The 21,073-nt window shown below is 31.5% G+C and overlaps 1 protein-coding gene across 2 annotated transcripts; it reads right to left on the bottom strand.

Moving 5' to 3' along the window:
* Nucleotides 1-16,714: 16,714 nt before the first annotated feature.
* LOC130902211 (heat shock factor protein 1) lies at nt 16,715-21,065 on the bottom strand. 2 transcript variants are annotated; one of them, XM_057814148.1, is made up of 4 exons: nt 20,845-21,065; nt 19,785-20,779; nt 18,338-19,104; nt 16,715-17,255 (listed from the first exon to the last, which is right to left on the bottom strand). In XM_057814148.1, the coding sequence occupies exons 2-4, from the start codon at nt 20,765-20,767 to the stop codon at nt 16,855-16,857; spliced, it is 2,151 nt and encodes a 716-aa protein (XP_057670131.1). In that variant the 5' UTR covers nt 20,768-20,779; nt 20,845-21,065; the 3' UTR covers nt 16,715-16,854. The 2 variants fall into 2 exon arrangements, with proteins under 2 accessions (XP_057670131.1, XP_057670132.1); XM_057814149.1 differs by having other exon boundaries at nt 16,715-17,141; nt 20,845-20,975.
* Between the last annotated feature and the right edge of the window lie 8 nt (nt 21,066-21,073).

The raw sequence follows: 21,073 nt of genomic DNA, 5'->3' as shown, positions 1-21,073 counted from the left end.
CCTTCTACCAAATAAACATCTTTCAATGATTTATAACCTATTTCATCATCAGGGTATTTAGCGATTGCTTTACTATTTTCGTATACTTTTTTTCTATCTTCCGGGCTAAGTTTATCATACATTTTCTTGCTTAAATCTAACCAGTCGTCTATAAGCAAAGTATTCGGTTGTTGATTCAAAGAAGCCGGAGAAATATCTGGATCAGGTTCGCTCAAAAAATTCGTTCTGTAAGATAAAGTATTTGGTACTGATTTAAGATCTGCTTTTTCAACCAATCCTGTTAGAACGGTTGTTGTCGTATTTGGTTTTATTTGATTCAATAAATATTCCAGGTTATCAAAATTTGGTGAAATTATTACACTTTTGTTATCAGGTGATACAAACAATGGACGTTTTATATCAAGCTCAGTTCCATCTATAGGATTCGTTGTAGTTTCAACTGCTATTAAATCTTCTGAAATCGCAAAAATGATTAAATATAGTAATATTATATTTAAGAAGTTTTTTTAGAGTGCATGCACTCTTTACATTTCTAATTGACGTATAAACATGGCTTCAATTATTTCAAAAATCTTTGAAATACACTAGAGGTCAAAAAATTTGGTCAATACACTTCAAAAAATGCATCTTTCATATTGTCGAGGGAACGTCGAAACGGTGATTTACTCACCAAAAGTAACAGTGTCCGTTATTTATTTACTTTATACGAAGGCTGTTACTTAAATTTTGAGATATGGCAACACTGATGTGATTATGTCAAATCTGTCATCATAAAGTTAGACAGTTCGTTTATTTTTTCTAAAGGTTTGACAGAGGAGATAGACGTGACATTTGAGACGACATAGAACTAATGGTAACATATAAAAAAGCACTAAAAGAAGCGACTTTTAGGATCAAAGAAACAGTAGAAAATAAAGATAATAAATAAACGAAAGAAATGCTAAATTTAGGTTAAGAACAAGATGAAAAATGAATGAAACCACCATAAACATAGAAAAGCTCAAATTTAAAAAGTTAAGAGCCTCAAGTACTTAATAAATTAAAGGAATGATAGATCAGAAGAGATAGAGGATCACATACAATCCTTTAATACTCGTAAGCGCTCATATTTAAATTTTGTCGATGTTTGTGCTTGCAAGTACCGACTGTGAATAATTTCTTCGGTGTTTATGATTGTAGTTTAGTTCCAGTTAAGCAAAAACGTGATTGATTTATACTTTCTAGAACAAACCATCTTTTTGTGAAGTTCGTATACGAATTGTTCTCGCAAATTCAGACTTGTAAGTTTTAAAATGGATGAAACCAAGAAACTATCGGTTGAAACTCGTACATTAATCGCAAGTCTTCATAATCTAGGCCAAAGTAACAGCACCATTACAATGTGAAAAAATATGTATCCACCAGGAGCTAATAGAGCGATAGAAAACGTTCAGGGTGGCCACGAAACACCACAACCGAGCCTTGAGATAGTAGCTTAGATCAATGAATCTAGAGATCTGCCTTTGGATACTTTTTGGAGGGTGCTGGTGTAGAAATCTCTTTTGAGACGTCAAAATAAAATTAAAAGGTTGCAATGGACTAAATTACATAAAAATTAGACGTATGAAGTATGAGAGAGAGTTTTATAAAGCGATAGAAGGAAGATCGGATGCTAGATCCATGTGTAATCCCGATTGAAAAACACGGCGGAGGTTCGAAGATGATTTGGGGATGTTCTGGAGGAAAGGCGACTAAAAACCTGGATAGATCGAAGGGATTTTGCAAAAAGAAGGTTGTAAGAAATATTAGAGATCGTGAAAAATTGATCTTCCAGCATGATAACGATCCCAAGTATAATCTGGATGTGGTAACAATAATAGAGGTGCTCTAGACCCCTGGACATAAGAGAAGAGTCATTCAATCACCATCAAAATCGGTGGCCGAAGTGAGATAAAGCAGTTGGACTTGTTTTAAAGTGACCAAGAGGACCGCAAATATATTCCCAGATAAAAAAGGACCGACAAAACGTAATGAGTTGAAAAATAATCTTACCAACAATATTGTCATCAATAGTTTGATTTATTTCGTTTGCAGGAAGGGTGTTTTCAAGATATCCATTCTGGCTACCTACAACTGGAATTATTGGAAATACTTGCTCTATATCTTCATTTTTTTCGAATCCCGTGATCGGTTTTGTTTCTAAATCCCCGGAAATTTTAGAATCATCATCATCTTTGATTTGTTTTGTGGTATTCGCTAAAGTATTGATCAATATTTTATCTTTTTCATTCGAAAACTTTGAGCCAGTTGTAGATATTGGTGGACTAGGACTATTTTCAGCTGGAGATAATTCATAAAAAGGCTGTGGATCAGTCTCAGATGGTCCAGAAGGCTTCATTATTATCGGTAATGAATCCAAGGGTGAGTTATCCTCATATTTATTAACATCTAAATCTTTGTGAGGCGTTACTGTATAATGAAACACCATTTCACCATTTCGAAAATGGCGATAATCTGTTTGGTGAGTCATTGGAAGAAATATTCTAATCAAATTAGAGTCTGTGTGATCTCTTTGAAAGAAGCGCCTCATCGGGGAATGTTTGAATGTATCTATTAGATGTAGTAAGTGTCTGGAATGATCTGAATATCCATTGATCGAAATGATCCAGCATAGCCATATTAAAATTTGGGGCAATATCATTTTTTCCTGAAAAAAAAAAGGAAGTCCATTGATTTGATTTTGTTCAATTTTAAATAGAGAACCGATAAAATAGAAATTTTCTACTTAGAATCGAATTAGTGAAAAACGAGTTTTCTAATGTCTCTAAATCACGTACTTTTAGATAATTTTTCAATTTAGGTAATAAGAAAAGTCAAAAGAATACAAAATAACGTAAATAGGGAGTTTGAGGTGCTCCAGGAAGCTTTTTAATATCAAAACCTCATTTATTGATGTTGCACTTATCTTTGTTATATTCTTCTTCTTATATACGAGGTCTGGCTATTAAATAACGAGACTGGTTACGAAAAAGTGTCTACATTCGAACGCTCCCCTTCAATATACTCCCCTCCCCACGCAACACACCTTTCCATACGTTTTTTCCATTAATCGAAGCAGTGATGGAAGTCTTCTTTGGTGAGGGCCTTTAGGAGTTCTGCCATTTTTTGCTTTACCGCTTCCATCGACTCAAATCAGGTTTCTTTCAAAGCAGATCTTTTTCTAATTTTTCAAGGAAATCTGAGCAGATCCATTGACGCAAGAGTTTTTGGTCAGTTTTCTTGGCACCAACTTCGTCATGTGCAATTCCTGGTGTAAAAATTTTCAACAGTTTCTTTATCGAAGTGTACAGCCTCGGCTATCATCCGGGTGCTCATTCGACGATCTGCATGTACAATTTGGTTGATTTTGTCACAGTCACAGGGCATCCCGGGCGCTGATCATCCTCAGTGCTCTCTCGGTCATCACTAAGGCGCTTGCACCTCTCAAAAGCTAGCCCACTAGATAGATAATTGTCCCCATAGGCCTCTTGCAGCAATTCATAGCACTCAATCGAAGTTTTTTTCAATTTAACAAGAATATTGAGATTGAAAAAAAACACGTTCGTTTCAAGCCGCTTGTGCTCTAATATTATAATAGTGACGGAAACAAGATATCTAGATACCCAACGCACTACTTGTTTTTTACCCCATCTAGGGTGCCCTCTGGGCGGGCAGTCTCGTTATTTAATATACAGACCTCGTATTCATTAATCACAATCTGATCAACGACGATATGGAAAAAATTCAAACATTCTGATGGTCAAAGATCAGTTACAGTTAAATTCCTAGAGGAAATTTTGTTTTAAAGGAAAATCTAACTTCGAAAACCTTGTTTTAATCAGGATATCTTTTGAAATAGAATCTCTTGAAGACGATAATGATTATAAATGTAAATAGATTCAGATTATATATGAAATAATGTTGATGTTCTTCTTCATATTGTGCCTTATCATTGGTAATCAAAATAGCAGGCTGCTCCTTGTTTTCTGCCATCCTAAGCAATTGCTCGAGGCTATATATGTTCCTAAACCATAGTTTTTCTTTATAAGCCCCTCTATTTTGCCTCTTATTATAAGTTGTAGAAATGGGCAACGATTTCCTTTGAAGAGATCAAAGTATGACAATTTTCGGCACCCCCACTGGTATTTTTAACATTCGTAACCTTATTTCAAACACTTGGTTGATTCTTGTTGCCTTTTGTATCCACATTTCAGCACTGTACAACAGCGCTGATCAAATATAACATTCAATCATTCTTTGTTTTTAGTCATATTGTTGTTACAAAACATCGATTTCATCTTCTGAACAGTTGCACAGTTCTATTCAATACTACACCTAATTTTCTCATTCTGGTCCAGTTGCTTGGTGATGTATCATCCTATGTATTTAAAATTGGAGACTCTCTTAATGATGAATGGCTTCTAAAGACAATAAACTTTGTATTAGCAGCATTTGTCTTAATCTCTATTACTTCCAGAATAATCTTGGTATACGAGGATAGTAGGAAAACAATTCAGGTATGTATTCAAAAGTCGATAAATTGATTTGAACGTTCCCACAATTTAATGGACCCTGATCTGAGTTATGTGAAACTTGTGTTGTAGAAAAATAAAAACTTACCGTTATTAACATATTCACAACATTTAAAATCCACTTTGTCACTTAGAAATTGTTTTCAAAATTCATTAGTTTGAGTTTTAGTTTCGTTACAAATTTCGATTCTTTCGCCACCTTCATAATTTCATATTAACAACATTTTAATGGGTTGTTTATTTGATAATTTGATTCTGAAATACTTTTCTAGGTATTTCCAAAAATGTATTAAAATTTTCCTTTGCCACATCAACTAAATATACGAGAATAGTCTCAATGAAGTTGTGTAAAGCATTGACGACTCAAATTCTATGGAAATGAAGGTGAAGAAGATTTCAACGGAGCTCTTATCGTCAATATACCTGTCACAAAAACAAAGATATCCACATCTTTTACCGTGCTAGATAAATGTTACGAAATTCGTGGAAAATATCCTCCACTGCGACCCCCTTAGGCTACATTAAACTCTTTGTTGTTAAATTATCCCGCCTTCTTCATATTTTTACAACTACTCAACTACTCAACTACTCAATGCAAATTGCTCAACATCCTTCAGGAAGCGAATACAAGCTGGATTCGGCGCAAATTTGATTCTGCTGAAGAACAAACCGCATTACCAAAATATAGATCTACAAAAGTTTTATTCTTTGATAAATGGACGCTGATGGAGTGCGACGAAAAAGATTAAGAAGCTTTGAAAGAGAAGTATCAGGAAAATTTTGGAGGCAAGAAAAAGAAAAGAGACATTCAACAAAACCAAGACATTGATTTTCATCAATGCTCGAAGAATGCATGGGAAACTTCCCGAATGTCAAAAAAACATCTGAACGTGCTAAGGAACTACTTAACATTATTAAAACGCAAATAAAATTTGGTCCAAAAGCTCATTTTCTAGCCAATCAGGTTATTATAGTGGTAGAAATCCAATGAAATCAACTGATTTGAAGTCATCTGATTGAGGACAACCAATCAGTACAACATTATACTGAAAGCGGATCCAATGGGCTGTTTTCACTCTACCAAACTCTACAACGTTGCCATGAGTACATGATTTATTTCGATTTTGACGTTTTAAATATCTGATATTTCAAAATGCCACGATTTGGTTCTATTCTATTCAAAATTGGACAAAATCATTTGGCGATTGGCTTGAATACCAAAGAAACAAAAATACTAATCACTCCAATAGATCGACCTCGCTTAGTCGATTGGCCAAAAATGGTGTACAAGAGCAAGAATTAAGTGTCACAACTGTGCTAACTCAGCTAGTTGAACATTGAAGAAGAATTATTTTTGCTGCGTATTTTTTCTATAATTAGCAAAAAATCTTTTATTCGAATAACCCTCCAACATTGATAAATGCTCAAAAATTTTATAACTTTCGAAATTTTCAACGTCCTTGTGTTATTACTATCACCATAAAATAAAAAAAAACAATACAAAAACACCGAACTACCTGGAATAATCAAGAAAGTCTACCACGGGTACATATTATTATTATTTACCCCACAGCCTTCATTTTGACGTAGATCAGCTGTTTTCTTTTATTGTTTGATGATGAGGTGAGGGTTATCTGATTAACACATGAACAAAGGATTTGTTTCTAAATAAAACACATTTTAACTTCATAAATTTTTTTTCATGCATTTTTTTTTTACTTTAAGACACATCAATATTGAATCACATTCATTATTTTTAAACATCTGTTGTTTTTTAAAATATTGCTTTACATAAATTGCATGGAACTTATTTTTGTTATCAATCTTTTGGCACACTGCAAGACTAAGTTCTATTGTTACTACTTTTTTTGCAAATATGTCAAAATTGATTTGAAACTGTTTTCAATGTAGTTTTCTAATTATTTGTTCGATTAAAACACAGTTGAAATATATATTATTAACAATTTAAAATGATGTGTAATTGACATTTATGCTTCTTATTGTCAATTTATATAAACAAAATATATCTCAGTCATTTCTTAGGATTAGTTGATCTTGTTTTTTACTTAAATAATGCGAATTTAGCAAAAAATATATTAAAATGTCTAAAAATCTCCTTATCAGAGATTCGTGTTTTTCATTTTTCTATGATACGCTACAAGACATTAGTTGATTTAGAAAAAAAGAAGAACGACCTAACCGAGAAAGAAAAAAGCGCGGCACGGATAGAAAGAATGATTTATTTTGTTTATAAACAAATAATTAACTTAAAATCGGTATTATTTATTATCAAACTAATAATCTAATGAATTGTTAGTGAAAGAATCCAAAACGAGTTTTGTTGAAATCTCAACAATATTATTTATAAAAATGTCGGAATTTTTTTCGAGAAAATATAAAGACAATATACAAGATGTTACCTTAACAATTGTGGATATAATAACTCGAAAAATGTTAGCAAAGTACACGTAGATTCAACCCAAACCATTTGGAGAATCATCCAAGATATAAAATGTTTTATTAAGAATATTATAAAATGGTTTCAGTCCATTGGTTTGTTCAAATTTCACATTCACAGTGGTGTAGATTCTACCACTGATTGCCTGTTACACAGCAATTTGTATATTGGTAATGAGAAATGTTTTTTTTACAATTTGTGCTACAATTTTTCTAGTTACTATCAGGTAATTAAACAAATGTGTAAAAAAATATACAGAGCATTAGATTGTGACATTTTCGCGTAATAATTTTTTATTTCCCCATGGCACTATCCTAATACCTATAATATTATGAATATATTTATTTTAAATATTACACAAATTCAATCAAAAAATAATTTTTATATTTACAACAAATACTCTGCACATTTTTTGTTTGAAATTTAACATTCATCTTATAGTCTGCCAAAATTTCATTCATAAAAATATCTAAAATTTATATTAACGACTATTTTATTTACAATTACCAAAAATCATTTCCGTTTCCTTTGCGTTTGTCGTCTTCATCCGGGTATTAATCTTTTTGTTTTTTGAGTGATGGTTTGGTTTCTGTAGGCGCTTCCCTTTTGTAGAAAAGTTTGCTTTCCGGATGCCATCTTGGTGCTTCGCCCATTTCCTCTTTCTCTATCTCACTTTCCAATAACTAAAACACATAAAATCCATAGTGCCTCCAAAAAAAACCGCGAGTTTCTATGTTTTTTTTCAACATTTTCTTTCTGTTTAAATTAACAAGGATTTAATTTGCTTTGAAACTTCTCCGATCGCTAAACTTATTTAGATCGTCTTTAGTATGAGATATTAACAAAAAAAAGTTTGGACAGGTCAAAAGCTTTTTATATCAAAGATTACTTCAGAAAGCCACGTAAACACCGAAAAATTACTTGGACAATATTACTGATGAAATGATCAAACCACTCATTGCAAATATTAGTTGCGACAGATCATCATCTGATTCCAATTCTAATTTGGATTCGTAAGAAATAGAAATACTGATTATTTATGAACATAACGTTGTTTAAATGTTTGAACTCTGATACTATATAACCAGTATCTCGTTCCAATAAGTTCGTATAATACTCGACGTTGATAGTTTTTCGTTTTTCAAGATAGTTAATGAAAATTATTCCATGCGCATTCCAAAAAACCGACGCCATGACCTTGCCTGCAAATGGAACGGTCTTTGCCTTATTTGGAACCGGTTCTCCCTTTTCAGACCATTGTTTTGATTGTCCTTTTGTTTTGGGTGTGAAGTGATGGATCCCCCCTTCCCCAGCGCTTCATTTCTATGAAAAATCACCAAACACTCGATGAAAACATTTTCACGAGGCTCATTTGGTCGCCCACTGCGTTGCTAGGCTTCGCAGATCTTACGGTCTCGTCTAAACTTTGCTACCTAATATTTTACTGTTGACAACAAGGAAGGAGTAAAATCTAGTTCAGCTTTTTTTATTCGTTGGACTAACGGCTTAGTATTGTATTACATACATACAATTTTTTCCATGTTTACAAATTCACTGAAAACGTTCACTATGTTGTATAGATTGTGTACTTTCTAATACAATATGTAGTATGTTTGAAACAGCTACCGCCTTCTAGGTCAGATTAGGTGGTTTTAGGACCATTCTCGTATGAATACGTTTTAAATCTAATTAATACAAATATGTATTCTTCATTTTGTAATAATTTGTTCTAAATTCGTCAAATAATGTGCTCGTATTAACTCAGAAGTTCCCAATTAATTCTTATATTATTTAACAGTTTATTTTTTGGCAGAGAGTAGAAGAAAAACTTTTGTTTTTTGATTGATTATTTACTTAAAATAATTTTAGAGACCTGAAAGTTTTTTTCCACTTTATTCAACTAATTTGGAACAAACTACATTTCTGAACGTAAGTTTTCGTTTCGAAAAATTTGCCTTATTTAAATCCACTTAGTATCACAATCGTGGACACCCTATATATTGAGAATATCAAAATAACATTACAAATATTGTGAGACATATTTTTCGAATACCTTTTAGATAAATATTCGTCTAGTGAAAGTTTTAGATGATGGTTAAACCTGATAAAATCGTAACTCTAATATAATTACGTTATGCAAAGATGACGGACTTTTAAAGTTATAATTATAGTCCTCCAAACAGAATGACCTTGTCTCTTTCGACTGGACACCAAAAGAATTTAGAAAGCGATAAAAAGTCCATCATTTAGACGGTTGTCGAACAGTAACAAAAAAAAACTTGTTTCTTAATGAACGGTTTTATTTCGGATTTGTCTGAAAATTCAATCTTGAACTCGCCATAAAAAATTAGCTCAAGAATAATCAAGCCCTTAGGGTTAGTTAATACGAGGGTGTTGAGATAATTATTTAATACAAGTCATAAACAAAAAAGAAAAAGTGACGCGGGTGCAATTTCGATTGTAATCGATTCTAAAGTTTTTGAGTGTCGCATGGCAACAACAGTGTTGCCGCGTCTCAAAGTCAAAACTAACAAACTACGTCCTTTCTACCAGGATTTCTCTACGGAATATTTTGAAAATATTGTAATTGTTCTTTATTATTGAATTAAAATTTATCTTACATTTTTGAGCATTCATAAATATAATCTTTTAATAAATGAGAGAGTATTAAAATAATAAAACATGAGTGTAGACTTATATTTTCATCTAATTAACCTCCATTATTAATTACTATTATACAGTATCGAGGAAGATCTATAATTTGTTCGGACCATTCTTTAAAGACATCAGCAATCATGTCATCATGGTAGACGGTGCGAGTAGATCCGAAAGTAAATAAACTACAAAACCATTTAAACCGCCCATGTGTACTATTATCCGCCTCCTCCCCTTTTCTGATGCTGGACAAGTATCGTGATCGTTTTGGTTAAGTTAGGTTAGGTTAGGTTAGGTTCAACTTCATTGAATTGTTTCGCAAAAGAGTTTATCAAGATATATTTTGAAATAAGCTGCCATAAGCAGAAAGAAAATTGTTTCGGTTTTTTATAAGTGTTGTAAGTACAATATTAAGCGAGATATTAAATATCGAAACCGTTTTTTACTTTGTCTGAAATTTAATCGATGTATTCAATGCCATCTACCGGCGAGCAGATACATTTTATGCATTCTAATAAAATAGGGTTTTGTAGTGCTTGAAATAAGCTTTAAAATTAGTACTGTTAAAAGTCTTTTGCACGTAAAATCAGTGAGCTGTGATGCAAATAAAAGGAACATCTAATGGTTTTTTCTTTTAAATCAATGGGTTTCATAAGTGCCATTTCCACCAAAATTAATCGTATTCCGTATAAAATTAACTTTAATATAAAGAGTTTGATGAAATGTAGCAGTTTGGTTGCTTTATGACACACATTTTTCCAAAAAATCACGAGTTTAAGAAGAAAAATTTCGAATTTTTAAAAAAGGTTAGGTTAGGTTAGTTTCAACTTCATTAAATTGTTTCGAAGAAGAGTTTATTAACATACAATTTGAAATATACTGTCATAAGAAGAAAGGAAACTGTTTAGATGTACGTTTAATATAGCTAATGTACCCAGAGATGGCGCCGAAGCTGGTTATCAAAAGTAGGTGGTTGATATGAGGTACCAGAGCAACTATATAAAATTAGACGTTTCATGTATTGTTTCAAAACAAATTGAAGACGATGTTTTATCCACGAAAGTATTCACCTGATAATACAGATGAATTCTTCGTTAATAAATATTTGAATAACTTATTGGAGCTGAAATAAGCAACAAAATAAAATTTTAAGCTGTCACATAACATTAACACCCTATTTATTTCCAATTTTTCACAAATTTTGTAGGCAATTAGGTTGGAAAGTAAATTAATGTCATTTATTGGATTTTAGATACGAGGTGAACTGAAAAATCAAATTTTTAGCATAAATCTTGCTTTTTTATAGAAGCAGTCGTATTCCGATTCCTCCAAAATTTGCAAAAATCAAATGCTATTATACAGGGTTTCTCTAATTTAATAAATGAATACCAAACTCTCGTTTCAGTCCACCATTTCATGATTCTAGCATACCCTGTATAAAAAACATGGTAATATTGGACAGCGAGGAAATAAAGGATGTGAATTTCATGTGACTTACCGAATAAACTTTACTCACTTCTTTGAGCATTTCTCTTAATTTTTCTACCCTATCTCCATTGGATCTCGTTGGTAGATACCTAGCATCCACTTTAGATGATTCTAAGGCTATTGTGACGAAAATGAGTACGAGAGCACTTAATAAAACCGCTTTTGACATCTTGACTGGAAAAAAAACGAAACTACAGTTAATTATAAGGAAAATTGAAGCAGTAATTGCACAGGGGAGATGTTAAAAATTGCGTCGCAAACTCAAGAGAGTCCCTAGCTTTCGTGTGATGATGATCGCATCTCTCCCATGCTCAGAAAGGTCGGAGTGAGGCAGATCGGGTGAATATGCTGGAGGATGGGCATTATCGTAATCAAATATGAAAATTGAAATGACTTACCAACGTTTGACAGAGAAGATGGACTATCTAAGAACATAAGTAGAGCCCCTCGTAAAACATATTTATAAGAGGCAAGAATTGAAGTTTAAAATCTGCAAAGTAGCCATTGAACTTGTTGTCACATACAGCAGAGAAACTATGTGTTTCATTACGCGAAAAAAAAAAAGAAAACTTCAGAATATTCGAAACATTAGGTCCAAAGAAAATAGATGAGTATCATTATAGGCTAGGGAATGAGGAATTAAAAGAAATAATGGCTAAAAACAGTTTTCTTTTTGTTAAAATTTGACTGTAGATATAGAAAACATGACGGAAACTAACGATATACCATATTAGTGCAGTCATTGAAGCGTTATTTTTTACTGTGAACCGATTTGCATGAAATTTTGGAATTAGGCTCATCTTACCCTTAACTTTGAAAGTGAAAATGATCTTCATCCACCCTAGGGATGGTTGCCTAATTTTGAGAAAAAAATGTTTTTCAAAAAACCCAATACTTTTCAAGTTATTGGCAATTGAAAATTCGGAATTTTTTTCACGTTTTTCATCGGTTTTTTGTAAAAATCTCCAAAAATATGCATTTTAACGAAAATGTTATGATGGAAAAATTGTAACAGGTAAAAAACTAAACAAATCGCTTTTTTATAAAATGTTTTAAGTGCAATATTAAGCGATATATTAAAGATCAATTTTATATTGTGTCTGAAATTTAATCTATGTGTTCAATGCCATCTACCGGCGAGCAGATACATTTTATGCATTCTAATGAAATATGATTTTGTAGTGCTTGAAATAAGCTTTAAAATGAGTACTGTTAAAAGTCTTTAGCACGTAAAATGAGTGGGCTGTTATGCAAATAAGAGGAATATCTAATGGTTTTTTCTTTTAAATCAATGGTTTTCATAAGTGCCATTTCCACCAATATTAATCGTATTCCGTATAAAATTAACTTTAATATAAAGAGTTTGATTAAATCTAGCAGTTTGGTTGCTTTAGGACACACATTTTTCCAAAAAATCACGAGTTTAAGAAGAAAAATTTCGAATTTTTAAAAAAGGTTAGGTTAGGTTAGTTTCAACTTCATTAAATTGTTTCGAAGAAGAGTTTATTAACATACAATTTGAAATATACTGTCATAAGAAAAAAGGAAACTGTTTAGATGTACATTTAATATAGCTAATGTACCCAGAGATGGCGCCGAAGCTAGTTATCAAAAGTAGGTGGTTGATCTGAGGTACCAGAGCAACTATATAAAATTAGACGTTTGATTTATCGTTTCAAAACAAATTTAAGACAATCACAGTCTCCCTCGAGCCCTTCGACCCTTCACCGTTTTAAAATAAAAGGTTTTTCACTATATATTATAATGAAAAAAGTTGTAGCTCTTTCAATTACCTTTAAAATAGATTTTTCATTTTCACTTTTAAAGTTGAGGGTAGGATAAGCCTAATTCCAAAATTTCATGCAAATCGCTTCACAGTAATAAAACTCGGAGGCAAAACCTTATTTTTCGATTTAATTACTGCGCTATATATCAATATATTAAATTTCTGAATTATGTTATGACGTATTTGGTTCTATTTCCACCATCCCCTGACCTCAATTCCATGGGATCAGTTCCAAAGTATCTTACAGACAATCTAAGAGCTTTTTATCTAAATCTTCGATCAAGCCTACTTCAACGACCTTATTGAAAAGTGTATGATTGAATTTTTAATAAAAAAAAATTCATTCGCTGTAAATTACAAACTATTGAATAAATAGTAAGCAAATACGACAATAATGTATAACATATTATAACCCATTGAATTTTTTGAAGAAGTGTATTTGTATTTAATTATTTTATACTCACAATTAAAATGATTTTCCGAGGTATTAGAATGAACGAAATATTTAATGGACTTTCAACTCAAAACTAAGCGAAATTTCGGGAAACTTTTCTCTTTATAGTTTCCTAGAAGAGGCGTGGGAGACGCGCAGAAGCTTCAACTAAGGATACAGCTATAAATCTCCCGATGATGTAACTCCTCGTGGAAAACCCTTTGCACCGATGGTCAAAAATTTAATATTTCATTCACTCAAAGGACATTCGTCACAACGAGAGATAATCCTGTATACAAAAAGTCTACCTCCAGTATTGTGCTCAAGATTAAAGTATGTTCCTCGAAATCACCATTACGATACCTGTTCATGAAAATCTAAATCGTTTTGTTTTGTTGGACCATTACATACGCATCTGTTGCTTTAACTGTTCATTTAGTTTTTTATCGTTGTTCTAGAAGTCTCTTCTTCATTTCCACTATTAATTATTTTCACTCAATTGTTTTCCCGGTGGTTATACCGCTGCATATCCCACAAGAATCTTCAATAAACATCTACAGAAAATTTTGTAACCAAAATTAGTTTTCTGGTTAAAGAGGATCCTTAGTAAATTTTGTTTTTTAGAACATGATTAATATCAATTTGGAACAAGGTTACTAATATTGAAAAAATAACAAACTTAAGGACGTTGCGTTTAGTTTTCAAACCCCTCAAATTCCCCAGGATAATAGAAGCGCCGTAGTGTCTAGTCAACAGGACGTCGAAACAGAAACATTGAAATCGACTTTTCAGTAAAGTTATAAAGTCTACGACTTTTTTTGTATTTATATTTGGTAGTTGAGGTTTATTTTGTGAGAACAAAATTGATAAACATAACGTCAATTGAGGATTCCCACGGGAATTATGGATTTGTATTTAAAATATAGGTTGTAAATACATAAATAGCGAGGGCTTCTATATAATATCTATATTATCGAATTAAAATTGTTAATTGTATTAATCATTTAATTAATAAAGTGATATTCAATGTGGCCATACAAGTTACGGAGAATTTTCTCGTAGATGACGATCGATAAATGATAACAAAGAGTCACATTGTTTAATAATGTGGCGACGTAGCTATTTATTGGTCATAAAAAAGTATAGAAATGAAAATCGATCTATTTTGAAGAGACATCGTATGATACTTATGATAATTGAATAAAGATAGGGGTAGATTCTTCGTCCCGATGAAATATAGGGGAGACGGGAAACGGCTAGCTAACCAATCTACTTCAAATAGTTGCAAACATTATGAACACTCTGAATCCTCTTCAAAATCTAAATCTGAATAATCAGATTTTTTTTTCAATTGAAATATTTTCTTTTTTGACAATGTCTCTATTTCTCTGTTCTTTGAATTCTTTTTATTCATTGTGATTTTTTCTTTTTACTCTCTTCACTTTCTTGGCTTCTTTAATGGCGCCATTTTTAGGTTATAACTCATCTAAATATGGTGATGAACTGACAATTGCGGCTTTTCCTTTTCTTTTGGACTTTCTTTACATGTTCTATTCAACTTTCGAAATGTACAAAACATTTTTTTGAGACACTGTTGGATATGTTGTGCTTGGTACCTACTGCTACAAATTGTAATTTTTTATTGAAATGGGTATCAAAACACAATCGAACATTTCTAATTGAACTTCATTTTGTCGAACATCGTGTTACTGACTTAAGGAAAAAATTGAAATGTAGAAAAATCAATTTGGTTAGCCTACAACTTGTTTATTGAAGTTGATTATGTAAATAGCAGCAAATGAAGTACTTGTAACAACTTTGTCACAGTCACCATGTATTGAAAGCAAATAATGTATACATGGATATTCGACTTATTTTTTTACCCCTGAATGCATTAAAATACAAAAAACCGGATGGTTCTATTTAAAAAAAATAAAGAAATTTTATATTCATGAAGTTAAACTTTGAACACTTTTTATACATACCCTGTATAAAATGTAAAAATTTTCAACATAGATTCAAATAGATCTGACTTTACTAAAAGCAACCGAATAGAAACCATTTTCATATCTTTAAGGGTATCCTCGTAAAAAAATAATTTATAAGGGTCTGCAACGGTCAATTTTTTTACAAAAAAATTAATAAATCAAAAAGTATGCATTTTTCAGAAAAAGCTTTTAAACAAAAGTATATAAAATTTTACGTAGATTTCAAAAATGTTTTAATATACAGGGTGTTCCATGTAAAATAACAATGTAAACGGTAGAACCGGAAGTTGGTAATCTTTGAAAATATTTTAGTTAAAAAGATCGTATGGGAGTTTTAACTCGTCGTATGACACCCTGTATATATAAATTATTACAATTTTTAGGGTTAGGTTTGATTATAATTATTATTTGATTCTTTAAACTAAAAAAAAAGTACCTAAAGAGATAGTTTCCCCGCCCTAAATATAAATTATAGCAATTTTTAGGTTAGGCTATTATCATTATCATCTAATTCTTTAAACGAAAAAAAGTACCTGAAGGGATGGTTTCCTCACCTATTAATAAATTATTACAATTTTTGGGTTTGGTTAGGTTATTATCAGTCTTTAAACGAAAAAAGTACCTGGAGGGATGGATTCCTCGCCCTATTAATAAATTATTACAATTTTTGGGTTAGGTAGGGTTATTATCATTATTATCCCAGTCTTTAAACGAAAAAAAGTACCTGAAGGGATGGTTTCCTCGCCCTATTAATAAATTATTACAATTTTTGGGTTTGGTTAGGTTATTATCATTATTATCCGAGTCTTTAAACGAAAAAAAGTACCTGGAGGGATGGATTCCTCGCCCTATTAATAAATTATTACAATTTTTGGGTTAGGTAGGGTTATTATCATTATTATCCCAGTCTTTAAATGAAAAAAAGTACCTGAAAGGATGGTTTCCTCGCCCTATTAATAAATTATTACAATTTTTGGGTTTGGTTAGGTTATTATCATTATTATCAGAGTCTTTAAACGAAAAAAAGTACCTCAAGGGTGGTTGCCTCGCCCTATTAATAAATTATTACAATTTTTGGGTTTGGTTAGGTTATTATCAGTCTTTAAACGAAAAAAAGTACCTGGAGGGATGGATTCCTCGCCCTATTAATAAATTATTACAATTTTTGGGTTTGGTTAGGTTATTATCATTATCCCAGTCTTTAAACGAAAAAATGTACCTGAGGGGTGGTTTTCGCGCCCTATATATATATATATATATATATATATATATATATATATATATATATATTCTTTACCAGAGGGGTGTAATCTAACCCTTTCTTCATGTAAGGTTTTTAAAAAATAAAAACAAAAAAATTCATCACGTGTTTTATTCAACTACAACATTTATACAAAGCGTGACGACCCTTTTCCAATAATCAAAATTTCAAATCACAATTCATTAATCGATCAAATATTAACGTCCTTTATTAATAAAAATATACAACAAAAAAACTAAAAATCTAGAAAATGCTTCTTAAAATACTTATCGACAGATTCGTCGTAATTATACTCGTTATTAGTTTCACTTTTTTCAACTTCGGTTTCTTTAACACTTTCGTTATTATCTACATCGTCTTCTACCACCAGGAAATCATCCACGTTTATAGGCATCTGACTCGATTGGCTATTCAGGATCTCGGATAGATCCTTCGACGTCAAATCGTTCAAAATATCTTGCAACATATCGATTTCCTCTTGAGTATTATCCACATAGGTGCTCAAATGTTCTTTAGGATTCGCTAAAATATTGAAAGTGGAACTTTCTTTTTTTATATTTTTGTCTGTATTTGATATCGGCTGTTGGGATTGCGGTCGAATATCAATGACAGGATCTTTCTCAGACGTATCGGCATCTGAAGCAGCATAATGTTTTTTAAAATGTAATATGTCACATTAAATAAAAACAACATGGTATAAAGAACGAAATCGGTCTTTAAACTACAAGGTCGAAGCTTTCTTAGCAATATTGTTCCATTGGATGTGATAGTTCACTACAACGTTATAAAGAAAGAAAAAGAAAACTTAATAATAGTGGAGAAGAAGATAATAATATCATGACTCATCAAGATTGATAATAAGAAATTCAGTAAGAAGATGGATTACAACAAAAGAAAGAAATGAAGATAATGATAACGATATTATTAATATTAAACAAAATTGATAATAAAGAATACAGAGAGAATATGAATTAAGATAAAAGAGAGGAAATTGAAGGGAAACAACAGAAGAAATCTTGATAATAGTGGAGAAGAGAATAATAGTAATGGAGAACAACCGAAGAAAACTTGATAACAGTGGAGAAGATAATAATATCATGACTGATAATAAGGAATACAGAGAGAAGATGAATTACAACAAGAGGAAATTAAACAGTAACAACCAAAGAAAACTTGATAATAGTGGAGAAGAAGATAATAATGATAATTTTAATACTAAACAAAATTGAAAATAAGGAATAAAGAGAAAAGATGATTTACGATTTAAGAGAGAAATTCTAAGGGTCTTACATAAAAACTGAAACAGGGCAAAGGCGTATAGGGGTGCATAATATATAATAATTTGGGGGTGATTTATCTATATACCAAGTTGCAAGTCTGACGAATTATAGGGTCTCAAAATATCAAAAAAAAAAATTTCTTTGCAAAATTTCAACTTGAAAATTCCAAATTTAATACACTGTATGATAGGGGCTTTAAATAATGGGAAGTAGAAGCCGATCTAACCCTTCTGGAGGGTATCATATACACCGTGACCCAAAAAATCTATTGTGTCCCCCTGACTTGATGCGATCCTTGATAAAGCAAGGAGCCAGAACAGGGGAAGACCTGGATGGAGAAACTACATGAGGTACTACCACAAACAAAAGACCGAACGATATAGAGAGAATTTTGAAAGGTAGACATAAGTATTAAATAAGTAATTTCCATGAACTTACCATCTGGATAGAAATTTTCAAAAGCCTCGCCCATTTGTACGTCGTTAATTAAATTTTCCAAATTACTTTTCTGTACATTCATATCTGATGACTGTATGTTCAATTCATCATTTTTAAGCTTTTCGTTTTCCTTCAGTATTTCCAATAGAGTTCCTTCAGCGTTTACCATATTATTAGATTGCGGTGATGCTGCCATTTTCATAGCTTTTGGTTTACCACTTTTTTGAGGAACTTTCAATATTTTTTTATTCTTTCCTAGCGTGGTATTCGCTACATTGACATTCTTCACTGGTAATTTCGGTACAGTTTGGACCATCTGCTGGTTATTATTCGGTACCAAAACGTGATCGACAATATTAATAGGTTGTTTTATCACTTTCTGATCGAAATTTTCCAAATTTGGATGTGTAATTGTATAGTTAGTTAGATTAGATCCCAATTTAATTGGTACTTTCTTCATAAGAATTTTCGGATTGTCATATTTAGATTCTTGTTCATTTATATCAACATATTCTTGTGGGCTTTCTGGTATTGGTTCTTCAGCAGCAGAAACTTGGGTGTACAGTTCATCTGGGTTTTCATTAGGATAACTGACAGTGTATCCAGGTGAACCTTCAGCAGTAATTTCGTCAGCGGTATCATACATTACATCTTGCATTTCTTCTTGCTCATCTAAATGATCATATTCAGAATCCAGCTCTGTGATCACATCATTGTTATCTTCTTCACACAATTGTTCATTTTCCTTCAATATGTTAAGAAGAGACCTTAAAAAAATAAAAATTAATTGAAATAAAATACATTGTTTACTTAAGAAATGTTATATGTGCCCCCATAATAACTGACCTACATCTATGGAAAGTCCACTTCGGTTCTATAAAAGACAATTTTTTTAATTTAATTTTTGAAATAGTATAGGAGATATTTTGAAAAAAATGAGGACCTATCAAAACAATGATGAATTTATTACAAACTTACCCTTGACAATGAAAAAAAATGAATTTGTACTTGGAAGTCGATGTCCTAACCCAATAAAAAAAATTTAAAATTACTTTTGGGAAAAAGTGTCTATTATACATTTTCAGGTGCAGATATAAATATTAAATTATCTGAAAAACTACTAGATGAAATAAATATCCTCAATGTACAGATTAGTAAGAGGGTCAAGATCAAAAGTACTTGTCTTCAATAGCTTAAAAAACTTCTGAGTAATCATAACATTGTAATCTTTTAAAAAATTCGTCAAGAATTAAATATTTTAATGAAACAGAATTATTATATAAATAGATAGATACAATTAGGAGTTACTTTAAGTTGCTACCTTAAGACTCGTTGCACCATGTGCGGTGCAAACTTCTTGGAGATTTGGAAACTCAAAACAGAAAAGTTGAAAATAAGATAAATCAGTATAATAAAAAAATAATTATATTTATAGGTACATAAATACCTTTGGATATCTGATTGATTAAGCTGATCGTTTTGTCCAGGTAATTTTATTGAATATGTTATTCCAGGTCTCTGTGATTTTTTCATCCTATTCATACTTGATAATCCTACTTGATCTTCGACTGAAAGCATTTTATTTATATCTGGACCAGTGGTTCTTTGTCTTTTAATGTCAGGTCCACAATTTTTAGGTAGTTTTAATGAATATGTTACAGAATTACTTGTTCCTGGTTGTAAAATGGAATAATTTTTAGATGTGGTTTTTCTAGGATTTTTGTAACCTATTTCTAATAACGTGGGTCGCGGTCTGATATTACCGCTGCGTTGATCCGCGGAAACTTGAATATTTTGTTTGGAAAAAGCGCTCTGATGTGAATGGATATAAGTTATTAAAAAATGTATCAGCATGTTGATAATAGTGGATTGTTTGGTGTATTTAACTCTTAACGAGTTAAGTTCTCTCCATAGAGCGACATTTTCACGTTTCAGCATAGCTAATTCTTTATCAACCAAACTGTGTTTGCCTTTGAGATTTTTAACATCTCTAAGAAGTTCTTCGACTTCTTTACCTTTGTACGTAGTTTCCGGTTTTGATTTTATGATTGGGATTTTTCTTCTTATATATGGTAACAATTCGGGCATATCTCTTAAGAAACATTCGTGTGAAAACTCTATGTCATTTTTAGTACTTGGTACTTTGTGAAAATTATAAAAATTTAATTGTCTTACAAAACTAGCCATGTTATTGTGTTTAAAAAAATATGGTAATAATTTGGTAATAAACTCAAGTTGATCATGTATGATGAAACCGTCTCCTTTATCATTCCAACTTATTATATTTTCGGCATCAAGATCGTTCACCATTTTCCAAAGTTTCTTGATAAATAAGGGAATAGTTGTAGAAATTTGCGGCACCCCTTCTTCCGATCTTTCTTGTTTTATATCGGCCCCAGAAAAGGGTACCTCCGATACATTTTCCTCCATCGCAACGTTCACCTGGAAATGTTTAGATGGAAAGAAATGTTAAAGTAGGTCACTACTTCGATTTATTATATTCTTACGTTTTTTGTAAAAAAAAATAATCAAGGGAAGTATTTGAATAAAAACTGTTTAATCATCTATATATACTATAGATTAGAAATGTTATATTCATAAACAACTAGTTTTAATGGTTGACAAATTGTCAATTTATGTCATTTTATTCTTCGTTTTTATTATTTTTTCTCTTTTCACCTACAGAATAGGACAGCGGTGTACCATTCTATACTTTACTATATTGAATATAGTAAA

The sequence above is a fragment of the Diorhabda carinulata genome, chromosome X, assembly GCF_026250575.1.
Source record: "Diorhabda carinulata isolate Delta chromosome X, icDioCari1.1, whole genome shotgun sequence".
Classification (NCBI taxonomy): domain Eukaryota; kingdom Metazoa; phylum Arthropoda; class Insecta; order Coleoptera; family Chrysomelidae; genus Diorhabda; species Diorhabda carinulata.
Note: the sequence above shows the minus strand (reverse complement) of the source record. Positions and strands in the feature narration are given on the sequence as shown.